Genomic DNA, 14,984 nt, shown 5'->3' with positions numbered 1-14,984 from the left:
ATGTGAATGACTAGCAAAGAAATGACAATCCTATGTGGCTAGGGATTCGGGCTCAACTTAGCATGGCAGCAGGCAATGGACTCCATCAATACAGACATAAACATCAAAAAAAAAAAAAAAGATTTCATTTTGATATCTTTCCTGGAGAGTCTGTATCTAGACACACTCTTAGTGATTCCTAGACAGAAACACAGTAATTTTCCCAATCAATATACACAAAATGATACAGTGCAGGAATAGATACCTTAGTTTCCATTTTTTCATGTTCATTCAAATCTATACAGCTAGTATCTTCACTTATGTCATCCTGCTGAAAAGCAAATACAATAACTATCACAAATCATAAAATTGTATTTTTAAAAAATCAACAAGAAAATAAGGCCAAAGTGTTTAAAAGGACAGAATTAGTTGTAAGACGTAGCATATTATAGGCTTACCAAAATAATTACTTTTAAGGTAAGAATTTAGCTTCTGAGCATTTATGCTAATGCAGTATGTGTCATGTGATGAGTATCAACAAAATAAAAATACTAACACCGTGGCAAGCTGAAAACATCAAGCAGCACTGCAAACAGAATAGGAAATATCTGAAACTTGGAATATGAGAATCAGCACTCTGTGCAAAATGAATAGTCAATGTTTTGAACACTGCTATGGTACGATCTCAAAATCTCAAATACCTCTTCAATTTTAATTTTCTTAGGAGACTCTTCTTTATGGGGAGAAGATGTCCTTTTCACTGCTGCGACAGGGCTAGGCATTTTTGTTGCAACATTTCCTGAACTTCTTGGTGATGGATTTAATAGATACGCTGAGGGAACAATTCTAGAGATGGTAGGCTTTGGTGGTGGAGAAATGGCTGGCTGTGTGGCAGTTTGAGGAATGCTTTCATTTGAAGTACCTATGGACAAATAATTTAAAGATCTTCAACAAGAGAAGTCGACACAATCATTTCAGTTCAATCACTGGTATTTTTGGTCTCTAATCAAAACCCCTGACATCAAGCAGGCATCAAGGAAGTGGTACAGTTAATGGTGTAAGCATCATGTATGGAACAGCAAGTGGGCATACATTACACAGTTTAGTTTCAAGCTCATTCTTGAGCTTGAGTGCACCCTCAGCAAGTTCACTGATGGCACCAGGCTGTGTGGTGCAGCTGACACACTGGAGGGACAGGATGCCATCCAAAGGGACCTGGACAGGCTGGACAGGTGGGTGAATGCAAACCTCTTGAAGTTCAATAGAGTGAGTGCGAGGTCCTGTGGCTGGGTTGTGGCAATCCCAGGCACACCCACAGGTGGGGCAGAGAAGTGACTGAGAGCAGCCCTGAGGAGAAAGACTTGGGGCCAGTGGTTGATGAAAAACTCAACATGAGCAGGCAAATGTGCTCACGGCCCAGAAAGCCAAACGTGTCCTGGGTTGCAGCCCAAGGAGTGTGGGCAGCAGGTGAAGGATTTTTCCCCTCTATCCTGCTCATGTGAGACCCCACCCGGAGTGCTGTGTACAGTTCTGGTGTCCCCAATATAAGGGCACGGAACTGTTGAAGCAAGTCCAGAGGAGGCCATGAAGTTGACAAGAGGACTGGAGCACCTCCCCTACCAAAGATGGGCTGAGAAAGCTGGGGCTGGTCAGCCTGGAGAAGAGAAGGTTGCACAGAGAGCTCACAGCAACCTTCCAGTACCAGAAGGGGGCCTACAGGGAAGCCAAAGAGGGCTTCTTTGTCAGGAACTGAAGTGGTAGGACAAAGAGCAATGGAGACAAACTGAAAGAGGTGTTAGGAAGAAATTATTTAGTGCGAGGCAGTGAGACACTGGAACAGGTTGTCCAGGGAGTTTTTGGATGCCCTGAACCTGGCAGTATTCAAAGCAAGGTCAGTTAAGGCCATGAACAAACTGGTCTAGCGGGAAGTGTCCCTGCCCATGACAGGAGGGGTTGGGTTAGATGATCTTTTAGGTCCATTCCAAGCCCTTAACACATAACCCTGAGAAAGAATTCCTGTAAAAGACACAGGGTAGCCATGGCAATGACTCTCTGCTTAGCCTAATTAACCCTGCTCAAGGCAGGCTATAGGAGCCCAGACAGAGCTCTGCATAAAACAGTTGTAGTATTTGTGGTACGTGAAGAAATTCTACTGCTTCTGTACTCAGCCATATATATGCATTGCCAAGACTGCATTAAATAAAATCCAAGAGCAATATGATACTCCCTTTTCCACTCAAAAATGAAGTTTATCCCTTCTCAGGCTTAGATTACCCAGTGACAAACATGAAGTCATCACAGAGCATCAAATAAAGAATTGATATTATATACATCCTTTTGAAAAATGCTCCATATGACAAAGCTCTATCTCATCAATTGCCTACCTCAAACCAATAAGCGCACATAGGGAGATGCTCCAGGATGAGAAAAAATACATTGAGGAAATTTTTCATTAACAACTATCAGGTGATTAACATTTTGATTAACCAAAATATAAGAATGAACAACTTCTGATATGCTTCCAAATCCAAAAACCAGTCACGCCATTTAAGCTCCACTTAGTGCTCATGGACAAACTTACTCACATTGATGCACCTGTGACACGATAAAAATCAGAGAGAAGTAAGACTAAACCATGCCACACATCAAGAGTGAAATGAGAGATTTCATTTTGAAAGGCTAACCAGTCGCTCCCCTTTTCCATCTATTTCTGACTTGCTCCTTGTACACCACTAAAGCTCCATTAAAAAAGAAGAGTAGCTGATTCTAACAGAGTATTTTCACCAGATGCTTTTATTCTTTGACTAAAGAGTCAAATTTTTAAATTATTTTTAAGTAAAGTGTAGTTTTTCTTGCAGAAAATAGAGGATAAAGTCAGCACATACAGCGGGACATATCTGAACAGACATCAGTAAGGAACACGTGTTTCTGCTTACATCTGAGTCTTTTGCATTCCTAGAATCAATTTCATGAAGCACAAGGAGCAGGAACATGGGAGCACAGACTACATATAGACAGTACAGAACCACCTTCAGTTTAACTACAAAATCAATTAAAAGTAAACACGAAAATTGTTCTTCCAGCTTTAGATAATTTTTTCCTCATTTAGCTAACCAAACTGCAGACCTACATTAGGTCACTGGAACACTACTGTTATTGTGAATGGCAAATATAAATCTCTAAGAATAAAAGAAGCAAACATCACAGCAAATAGTCCTCTGTGATGTTCTGAATCCTTAAGAAATTACTGAACTGTGTGTAAGATGGAGAACACATTGCAGCATGTGTTAAGTAAAGACTAGAAAACTCAAGCTGGAAGAAAAACTGCCTTAAAAACATTACCAAAAATTCAATGGAAACAATATGCTATGCCTTTTTCCTTACCCCCTGAGCTTTCACTGGAATTTATTTGTGGCACAGTGACTTCAGAAGCCTGTGTGTTGGTCACAGATGCTGCTGTTACAGCTGGCGCAGGACTGCTTCTGCTAAAAAGAGAAAAATTATGAAATGCTGAAGACATTAGTAAAGCTATGGTGTTACATGATCTGCCTTTCATCATATCATATGTGTGACCATAGCTGGTATTTTACCTACATTACAGAGTAGAGCTTATGCCAGTAAAAAGGTAAACATGAGATTGTCAATCTACTATCAAACTCAAGCAAGGGAAGCTATTTAAAATATTTCATTTAAATCACTCAATGACAGTTTTTGAGACCAGAAAAATTATGTATTTAAAAGACTGGAAAAAATTAATGCAGTGTCCACCCAAATAATGTGCATGGGAAGACAGCAACTATTTACTGAAGGATGAAACAAAACCAGTGTGGAAGGACTAGAACAAAATGTTTGTTTTTAACTAACACACTGTTACAATGACGATTTGAGTCTAAAATCATCCCAAACAAAGGCCCGGGGCTTCAAGTGACCAACCACAAAAACAATTCTTTTTCCATCTTCAAGAAATTGGGAAGCAGTGTATGTCTAAAATCAGCCAAGGGTGATTTCCACTTTACCTGTGACATCCTAGGTAATACAGACTTATTTCAATAGCACAGATAGTGGTATCAACTACTGTTAACCATTTACCAAGGAAGACTAACTAAAAGAACACTTGTCAAAGGAACTAAGTATTTCATCCTACACAACATCCTATAATATATGTGTAATAGTGCTAAACTGTAGGAGATTGATATACATAGAAGTTATCATCAAACATGAGACTCTTGAAAGGGAAGAGTACCCTGATTTATTGGGGCAAACTGGAGTTAAGGTAGGAAAGAATTAATACAGAAAGTTAGTATTAAGAAAATGTTAATATGTACACTTTGAAGCTACAGCGGGAAATTATGTTCCTAAACTTAACTTGCATAGGTACCATCAGTAACAGCAGTAAACTACTCATTTCCCAGACAAAAAATCTAAACCTCTCTAGTGTCTCACACTTGGATCCAAAACCCACAAAATACTTCTTCATCCTCAAAACTACTGCTCACTACTTCTCAGCCTCCTACTGCAGGGCCCAAGCTTTTCTATCATGTTTTTCTATGCATTTTTACCCAACTTTATAATTCCTCATTTCAAGTCTAATGCCATGCTCCCTTTATCCCTCAAATTTTATTCTAGTGCTCAAACTGAAATAAGAGTGTTTACAATCTCCATCCAATTTGGAACGTTCCAAACTTGGTAGAGGTAGTATTGCACGTGTGCAGATTCTGTCATGTGTTTAACCCAAGTAATTCAGGAAGAGAGAGCAGCAACAAGACTGAAAGTCTTCATTACCCCTGAGAACTTCCGGAACTGTTCAACGGACTTGTCTTCATAGCACTGGTAGGTGAAGGCACAGATGTGCTGTTATCACTGTCCATAGACAAGTCTAGGCTGCTGTCATTCAGAGCTGTCAACCTGATCCCTTCTGTCGAGTGCTGCAAGTCACAAGGCAAAGGAAAATTCTGTTAGTCTAATTAAAGGTTTAAAAATAAAAAAATTCAAGTTATTTCGAAATACAAACTTAAATGGACAATTTTCAAATCCTTTTACATGTAAATAATCCACTATCCTCTCACTACACGCATTTACATTTTCATGTTTGCAACTCTGGTACAGATTTGTCTGAACCAATTATGTTTAAAAACAAATTGCTATTGTATTTGATGATTATATTTTCAGCTTTATTTCAAATTTCTTCAGTTTTGTGGACTTAGAAATACTTTCATTAACTTTAAAGTAAATTATATACATCAAAACAAACTGATGTACATAAAAAGAATTTAAAGAGGACTTGAACTTAGCCTGTGGAGAAGAAAAACCCTTTTCTGACATGGTACTACTAAAAGGGATATATTACTTAATATTTACATTGTTCTCTAGATCTACACTTGGTGTCAATAAAATCTTCCTAAACCTTAAAACAGCATTCAATATAAAACAGCTATAGAAATAAATCATGTTATACAGCTATACTGAAAAGAGAATATATAGCAGTGGTTTAGCTATTAAAAAATCCAAGCAAACCTGCATTGCTCTCAGATTAACCTAATACAAATCTGCAGGGATTTTGAATCAGACTGAATTGTTCAATCCAAAATTCCACCCCTTCTTCCTGAGTCCACTGAAATTAAACAATAATCCAATGCAGTATCTTAATTAAAAACTAATGCTACCATTCTCATATATGGCCACAGATAAACTATCCAGCCAGACAAGATATTATCCACATTGTTCGATATTCGGAGAAATGTAGTATTCTATTTAGTGCACCTAATAATACTGCTACACTCAAATGTGATCATTTGCAGGTAAAATTAAGATCTTAAAATGTGATTTTAATTCTTTGATTAGTAAACCTAAAAATCTAAGTAAACCTAAATTAGTAAACCAAAAAAATCAAAAATTTGAGAGCAATGGCATTTTCATTGCTCTCAAATATTAGTGAAGTTTACCTTTTTCTTTTTCTGAAGCACGTGATTAGGTAGCAGTTGGTGAAGTTGCTTACGTTTCACATGCCTTGCAGCAATCTTCATATCCATCTCAAACATCTTGCTGTTTATTGCTTGCCTATAAACTACACAATTAGAACAACATTAAGACATATTGAAATATTTTGCAAAGCCCACTTACTTGCCCAGGCAGAAACAATTTGCATTTCAGAGCACTTATTACCCTCAAGAACAAGAATAAAGTTTTCTTGCTCTGGAGGAAGAAAAGGAACTGCCTACCATGCCAGCACTGATAGTACAAACAAAGACATTAGTTTGGAAACAGGTGACCTGTTTTTCAAGAAAAATGTCTTGCAAGTACACGGTTCTCTGTATTTTTAACAAGTTTTAACTTGAAGAGCTCTGAAGCAAATTCATTTCATCTCAAGGGGACTAAAGAAAGAAATAATATTTCCTCATATAGCACTTACTTAAAATTATTTTCCTTACAGGTGGTTTTGTTTATGCAGCTCCTGCAACAAATGGCTTTTAATTCAGGAGTTAAGTGCTCATGTGCCACCTTATGTATTAAAACTACCCTGGCAACTCACAAACCACTATATTTTTATACAAAAATAATTTATGTTTGTATTTTTGCTGCTTCGTTGGGCTTTTTTGTTGCTTTTTTTAAATTTTGTACGGTCATTTTGGTGGTTTTGCTTCTTTTTATTTTGTCTAGTGTAACGAGTTATTTCTCTTCACCTCAGAACATCTGCTTCTGGTAAGTTATCATGGTAAGCGCTGGTACAAGAATTGCGCTAGAACACAGGATGCGGGGTTGATGTAAAGCCAGGTAAAAATCCAAAGCTTGTTCTTTCACACTGACTGTCTCCACAACATTGAACAAAAGCTGGGGCAGATGTATGAATAAAAAATGGTTCTGCAGCTCTTAAATACAAAAACTCAAGAAGTATCTCCCTTGTTCACTGTCTACCTTACAAACATTAAGGAATTGCACTGAATAGGCTGTGAACAGGTAATTTAAAAGGTGTCAAGACAGAGGCACACAGTTCAATGAATACTGAGTATTAAAGCGAGTACTGCACTATTTCTTGTTATTTATGAAGCTCATAAAGCCTCTCAATAAAAAAATTATACAGGTTACAGCTAAGGTAGAAGCATGCTCAATGAAACCAAACATGGTTAAAGCATTCCACGTTCCTGACATTAGGTCTTATCAAAGTTTCCATACAAGGAAAACCCAGATCACTCTTCATGTCTCTCTTCCTCCTCCACTAAAAAGCAACCTATTCTTTAATCTCATCCTGGAAAATAGTTAGTTACTTTTGATAAAATCTTAGGATCTATTCTAAAAGACAGGGCAAAGAAGTCTTTAGGATGGATTAAAAACAATGAAGACCCACACTAATTTCAGATTAACAAACCCCCCCCCCCCCCCAAACAAATTGTTTACTAGATTGTTACTTCTGGAAGCATATTCACAAATTGAAAGCTGCACCAGTTTCTAAGGATCTTGATGAAATGCTACTCCACTTGTAAGTGCATATATTTACACAAACCTCAGGAATATAATGAAAATAAATCACATCAAAAACCGTAAGTGCAAGTTTTAGTCTTTTCATACCAAAAATCTCTGACAAGTATACTACTGAAAAATCTGTTTATAAGCAATGAAAGACCTGAGAAACTAACTTCTGAATTCCTTCTCTCCTTCAAAGCAGCAGCCAAGCCACTGTCTTTTCTAAATTCTCAAAAATTAGAATGATGTTCCTATAGTTTCTACAGTTTCTCCTTCATCAATAATAATTACAAGAAATATTTCAGCTCTCAAGAAAGAGATGCCCCTCTACAGCTATACGTGACAATAAACAACTTTAAAATGTTGGCATGATTTATAGATATGCCTATAAATTTATTACGTTGACAAGTGTTAGGTAGAAGTGGGGGGGTCAAGGTGTTCAATTGCCTTGCTTCCTCAGACTGAGTCTTAGAAATTCAGAGACTCTGGCTGCATTAGGTAATACTTGAACTTACTCCTTCAACTATGTAAACACAGAATACTTCAGCCTCAACTGTTGTTGTTAAAAAAAAAAAACCTATAAAATTATTAGATAAATCTGTCAAAGCTACTGTTCCTGACACTCTGGTGTCACACTCTCCAGCTGTTACCAATTCTTTGCTTACAAAACTTCTTATGTGTGTACTATTTTTGTGAATCAAAAAGCAAACATCAGAAAGTCAAAAAGCTCTGTTCCACTGAGTGTTGGACATTAAAGTAAAGGTTACTGAATCAATTATCTAGTATGAAATACCATGGAATAAAGGACATTTTGTTAATTCACTGAAAAATTCAGTTTCACCAAGTAACAAAAATGTTTAAACTATACTCAAAATTTCTGAGGTTAAGCTTGCTAGCTTGTGTATAATAACTAATTCATCTGTTCAATAAAGATTACAAAATAATGCACCACACTTTTAGTGAGATCTGCAAGATGTGTGTGAAATTTTTATCACTTTTAATGAGAACAAACTGAAAGTGATTAGTCTGAAGTGTTTAGGAGCATTAAAACTCATTGAAAATGTGTTCCATGAATAAAACCCCTAACTCCTTAGCTGAAAGCCTCTGTGTAGATAGAATTCTACTATTATGAGCATTACGAATAAAGACTACATTTTGAGCAAAGTCAGTAACTTCAACAAGTTTATTAATACCAGAACACCTAGAAAGCAAAACTCACCTGTGTCTGTAAAAGACTGAATGTCGTAGGTAAGATCGACACTTAAATTTTCAGAGTTTTCCGTTTTCTTAAACACCAACCCAATCACCCACATTGTACGGTATTCTTCCCTGGAAAATTTTATATAAAACAGTCATGTAATACTGACAGAATTAAATAGCTTAATAAATTATTTGCTGCAATAGACAACAGTTGTACTTTTTAGCTCCAGTAGCAGTAGGAAACTGGGCATAGAAAGGCAAAACCCAAAGATGACTGAAAATATTCCTTTTTCATTCACAATAGAAAAGTCATTAAACACTACACATCTACCTCCAGCAAATGAACTAAGATCATCAGTAGATTACTCCATTCAACTGGATGAGAGTAACCAGTTCTCAATTAGCCATAGCAACTATAAAGGCACTGAAAGTAATTAGAATCTATTACCCAATTAAGCAACTACCATTTTGCAACCTAAATGTGTCTTCAACGCTGAAATTTCTTAGCTGTAACTGACCATAAACTGCAGGTTTCAGTTAAAACCCTCCCTTTGACAGCTCCCCTTCACAGGTGAAAGAATGTCCTTTGTATAAACTGGGAAGACAACGTTAGCTGAAGTGTTGGCTGCATCAAGTCCTCTGAAATAAAAGCTAATTGGAACCTCTGATTATGCAGGCAGATGTAACTATATCCACCCACTAAAACAGTGATGAAGAGGTACTGCCTGCTTTTGTCCAATTTTACTTGGAACACAGGTGTAACAATTATATAAGCTCTAAAAAAAAAGTAGCCCCATACTGTACTTGAAGCAATTAATGTGTGGAAAAGACCCTGTGCAAGGCTAACAAGGCTTTTCACATATCCCAGTAGTAACACATTTCTCCCTTATTCTCACACTTTACACAAAAATATGATTCCTTGCAAATTAATTACAATGCTATCTTGAAATAAAGTCTTAAAAGAGTTTTCAGCCCCCACACACCTGGAATCACTGTTTTAAGTGGGGGAGGAAAGAGGCAAAAAAACATTTAAAATCCTCAGCAATCTGAAGCACTTGATATTCTCTCCGCTGTTTCCACAACCTGACAAATTCTAACCACAGTCATTATGATTTTAATGATATTCATCCCAACTGCTAAATTTTGTAACATCAAATGAACTTAGTTACTCAAAAGCTCCATTCTACAGTTCCTGATGTTCTCCCAGATTCTCAGTGCTTCCTCACAATTAAAACAGCATCAACTAAGTAGCAGTAACTTATACAGGTTGGCAAGAAATCATGCAATTAATAGAGTTATTAACAAAAATACATTTCCCCTTATTTTCTGATTTAGAGGCATGCTTATACAGAATTAAAGAGTGTCTGTTTCACAAATTGTACTTAAGACGAGCTGAGCATTGTTTGTTTGCCTTTAGGTGCTGTCATTAAAAATTAATCCTTTTAAGATTCTATAAAAATGTCCGTTTATTTATTAATGAAATTGTATTTTAGTTAAGTTAGCTTCTCCCTACTAAACAAAGAAAATGTGTTTGCTTACTTGTCAGGATTCTCCTTGGGTGCTGGGAATGACTGTGGATTCACATGAGCCAGTGTAATGAATTCGTTCTTCTCCAGGTTTCCAACTAGAATACGGATTTTTGATTCCACCAAGCCTACCCTGTATAAATGTCATTTATTAGCAAGATCTCATTAACAGGAAATAATAGAAGTATCTAACATCATGCATCAGGATAAAATCCTCAATATTCTCCTAACACTAACACTTGAGACTACTAATGAATTAGTGCACATCAGATTAATTCAGATCAATAATTTCAGTTAAGGTGTTACAAAAGCTGACAAGGGAAGCTTAAGAATGCCCTGCAGCTCTCTCTGCAGCCTGATTTTACATATGGAATTAAATCCAAGACATTACACATTAAGTAAAAGGCAGTCAAAGAACCACCACATATTCATCCAATATTCCTTTGGCTTCAGATGATGAATTTTAGAGGTGAAGAAATTCCCAATACCTGCCAATCTTAAAATTTCACAAATAAAAGAACAGAAACATGAAGGGGGAATTTTTGTTTTGAGAAACAGCATTTCAACTGACTGAAAATAAACCTCCTCACACTGCTTATTTTAAAGAGTGCACAAGGCATTCGTAAAGTAAATCTGAGAATGATGTTAAGGAAAAATTCAAGCAACAGCCTTCACTCAACATTTTTTCATTTTTACCATTTTTCAGAACTCTACAATCTTTATTCATTTATTTTTGAAAAGCTGAAGGTCCACTTTCATTCATTAAGAAGACACCTGATACACTAGATACTCTTGTGTCCAAGGTTGATGGTGGGGGGAAGGGAGCTGCTGTTTTTGCTTTTTGGTGGGGGGGGGTGTTTTGGTTTTTTAAATCTCAAGGATTACTCACCATTCTAGTCGCTGTTTTTCTGTCGGTGCACTTGCTAGAAGTACAATATAATGCCTTTGGAGATAAAGACAATATGCTATTCTATATGTATTTCTAAAACTAGACATTCAAACCTCAATATTAAAACTTTGCAGTAAACTCTACATTATAAAATACAGATTATTACCTTAAGTATATACCTTACATTAAATTAAGCTTTAAGTAGAAAAAGGGGCTATGTCCCAAGTGTATGACTAAGAGACTTCAAAACATTTTGGAGTTGAGGGCCATTTGCAATTCTACTGTAATAGCAGTAACCTTAATAAGAGGTTAGGAATGTAGTACTGGTTGAAATATTTCAATACCTGATGAGACATGGGATTTAACTGACTAGAAATCAACAGAAAAGTTGTTCACAACTACCTTTACATGTCAGCTGTCTTAGTTGCAACACTACTTCTCAACAGTGAGAAGAGTGGTTAGCACATAAGCATTTGTTCAAAATCCGAAACAACACTATGAAATGTGGTTTAAAAAATTTGGATCTGCATTTTGGAATTCTCTGAAGACACTTATCTGAAATATTTCATAAGGAATGCTTCCTCTGATGATAATCCTTAAACTCTCAATTATTTTCCAGGATATTCAGTGTATACCCACTGTAAGTAGATTTCAAAGAACCAGGATAAAAAAAAAGAGTGGTATTTTAAACAAAGAAGCCCAAGGACAGCAGAATGGGACAAGATTACTTCTGAGTTCTTAATGAGGGTACTGAGGCAATCTCACATGCTTACAGGCAGGTTTTTCAGAAGCTTAGCTGGGAATCCTTTAACATGCTAAGTCATCCAGTGCCACACTACTCTAATGCAGATATTACATGTTTAGGTACCTTCACAGCAGGATTTAAGGAACAGTAGTAACACAAGAGACTAGTCCCTAGCATATAGCTCATGGAGAGGAAAGCAAGGTCAATGACACTGGAAAACTACGGTACAGAGCCCTCTGGTGCCAAAGGCCTTCAAATCACAACAAATCCAAATCAACAGATCAAATTAGCAGCTACATATTGCTCTAATTTTGGTGGCAAGAGCCAAAACACTGCTACATGCTACAATCCTCTGATTTCAGTCAGAGACTGTCAATGAAACAAGAGAACTGCAAGGGAGAAAACTGCAGAAACTTCTTCCCTGTTCTGAACAATACAGAGATAAAATAACCTATTCATTTTGCATTTTGGAAATATTAACTGCTTCACAAGAAAATGTTATGGAAAAAGATAAGGGCCCTCTAATTCTGTATGAGAAGTTACTAATTACTAGTACTAGTTTATTCTAAGGAAAACTACACTTTCAGTAAGATTCCTACATCACACACTTGCAGAATGTTTCATTCAGTAGGCACAACAATGTCTGAGCTTTTTGATATTTTTAACCATGTCCGAATTGAAAAAGAAATTTCAAACCTGCAGATATTTGAAGAAACTGATTTTTCAGTTACTTATTGAAAGCATCCCTATTAAACAAACTTCTGAAGAACTATTAAAAAAAGTAACTTGGCTATGTCTAAGAGCCTCAACTAGCTGATAAGCACCTAGAAAAAAACCCTAAACCTTATTTATGAAAAAAATAAGTGATGATTAACTATTTTTGCTCAGGTAGTGTTCGCTAAAAATGAAAAAAGAAAAGGATCCAATTTCTCCTCACTACCCTACCAGTTGTTAGTGCTGAGACAGAATTATTCTCTAGAAATTTCCTACTACCATTTTCAATAAAATTAAATAATTTATGTTAAAACTTAAGATACACTTAGTTTTAAGAGTCCAAGACCTCACTGCTATATTTTGCTAAGACAAGACTTTTTGTCAGTGCCTCATTCATAATTTTATCAAAAGCACATGTGTAATTCGGAAGTATCTATCACTTCATTACACACAAAAAACGGTCTTAGCTTAAGCTTCTGCCTCTCAATGGTGACTTCCAGATCCTGGGTATGATTCTGAAGTATATCAGTTTGGGGTTTTGTTTGTTTGGGGGCTTGGATGTTTTCTCACTGTCTTCCTTTAAGCATTCTTTTCATAAAAATTATCTGATGTAGATAGTATGGAACTATAATACATCATTAATACAATTTTTTCTAAAAAAAAAAGTAGTTAATTTAGAGTCATATTACTTTTTTGTAAAAAAAAAAAACAACAAAAAAAAAAGCCAAAAAAATCAAAACCACCAACTTAGAACACCTGCACATATTAATTTCAATTTTTCTTTATTACCTGCCTGGGAATTATACTTTCATTCAGTACTTTAAAGTCTTATAAAGCCAAGAACTTAAACCAGCTTTTCAAAAGTTGTATTTATATTCTACTTATTTAGCAGAATTATCTCTTTTAACAACACAGAAAGAATATGCTAAAGGTCATTAAATGAGTGCTATTTCTCTCGAAACACTGCTCTCTCGGTCTTAAGCTGTAATAATTTCATTTCTCATACACTTCAAACTCATATCCATTTGAAATTCTTGTCACTTCCCTGTAAAACATCCTATCTACATGCTCTTCGTTGTTGCTTTCCCCTTCTAAAAGTTTAAATCCACACAAAGGGCAGCTAATACATGCTGCAACTCCCTAACTCCAAGTAATTGCTGACATTTAAAAAGTAAGAAAAAAATAAAAGCAGATGTCCTAATTTTCCTAATTTCTAATCTGCTCCTACTATGCAGGAATGCAGTAGCCTCTAGATTTCCATAGTCACACATCACTGAGGTTTATTTTAAACACAGCAAAAGTGCTTACGAACAATAGACATTCAGCATCTAATTGCTCCTGAGAGTGATAGAGAACTGAAGCTGTGCTTTCAGAGAGTAAAACAAACACTTGTCGCAGAGCAAGGATCAGATGTTCTCTTATCTGGCAGAGCATTACACACTGCTATGAATTTTAGTAGAACATGCCAAGGCATCTACAATTTAAACAGAAGAGTGTGAAGAGGGGAAGAAATTTCAAAATATTTATCTTTTAGATGGAGATCTGACCAAGAGAGCCAGATTTACTGCATACAGATGACTACATGTAATTATTTACTTTGTAAAGGCTACTAACCAAACTTGTACAATTAACCTAGTAAGGGAAAACAAAGAAAATCCTGGGTAATTTAAATTAAAGCAGGCTACATAGTATTATTCCATTTTAAAAAATCAAATTAGAGCAAAGACATCTTGTGCAAAACAGAAACCCTGGATAAATAATGTTGAGCAAAAGCTTTTATTGCTACACCTGAAAAAAATGGCTTAAGCTGGTACACAAAAAAACTGCATTAAAATGGAGATTATTTCAAATGACAATAAATGCTTCCTAATTTTTTCTACTTTTGAAAGAAACAAAGATGTACTAGGGAACTTATTAGCACCTTCTTGAGCAGAAACTAATTTGTCTGCAGCCCATTTTTTACTTCAAAAAAATAAGATAATTTAACAGTGTTTGTTAAAATGTTTTCAATCTTAAGCTACAAGGAACAACATAAAAGCCATCCAAATGTTTTAAAGCTTTCATCATGCAAAAGGTATAGAAACAAAACACAGACACATTATGAAGGTCATCAGTCTCTTTTAATGGGGGAACTGTATATTTCAATCTTGTTTAGATTAGTACAAAACCAACCAACCACCCAACACAAACAAGTGTAAAATATATTTGATTCAAGAAAAATGGGTCTCCAATTTCAACTGAGGGCAAAGAAGATGTAGTCCGTATTTTAATAATCCATATTTATTATAAAAATACAACTTTCAGCAAGTCCGTATACATTTAACAAGCTTCTGCCCCATAGCATATTACTAGAAACCCTAAGAGTGTGAAGTATGAATTTCAGTATTTCTCAGAGACATTACAAAATTAGCAAAGCTAGGTGTGAGTTAATAAAGATCCAAAAGCCTTAAGCTTTAATGAAAAAAAAACTAGT

At 35.9% G+C, this 14,984-nt stretch overlaps 1 protein-coding gene across 6 annotated transcripts in view; it reads right to left on the bottom strand.

The window, feature by feature from the left end:
- Positions 1-14,984, bottom strand: part of PAPOLA (poly(A) polymerase alpha) — a 43,764-nt gene that overhangs the window by 5,700 nt on the left and 23,080 nt on the right. For 3 of the 6 annotated variants that reach the window (XR_015772884.1, XM_005520149.3, XM_088057418.1), the window contains exons 13-20: positions 11,053-11,106; positions 10,177-10,296; positions 8,657-8,766; positions 5,922-6,043; positions 4,762-4,904; positions 3,364-3,464; positions 681-901; positions 245-310 (exon numbers count right to left, since the gene is read on the bottom strand). Coding sequence is in view for 5 of the 6 variants with exons in the window: in XM_005520149.3 (XP_005520206.1) it covers positions 245-310; positions 681-901; positions 3,364-3,464; positions 4,762-4,904; positions 5,922-6,043; positions 8,657-8,766; positions 10,177-10,296; positions 11,053-11,106 (937 nt within the window). In the remaining variant the exon portion in view is untranslated. The remainder of the gene's footprint in view (positions 1-244; positions 311-680; positions 902-3,363; positions 3,465-4,761; positions 4,905-5,921; positions 6,044-8,656; positions 8,767-10,176; positions 10,297-11,052; positions 11,107-14,984) is intronic. The other 3 variants (XM_014249908.2, XM_005520150.3, XM_088057417.1) reach the window with 3 other exon arrangements.

The sequence above is a fragment of the Pseudopodoces humilis genome, chromosome 7 (genome assembly GCF_049639895.1).
Source record: "Pseudopodoces humilis isolate 2021_Gansu_Grassland_sample_001 chromosome 7, ASM4963989v1, whole genome shotgun sequence".
Classification (NCBI taxonomy): Eukaryota; Metazoa; Chordata; class Aves; order Passeriformes; family Paridae; genus Pseudopodoces; species Pseudopodoces humilis.
The sequence above is the reverse complement of the archived record's forward strand: the minus strand, read 5'-3'. Positions and strand labels throughout refer to the sequence as shown.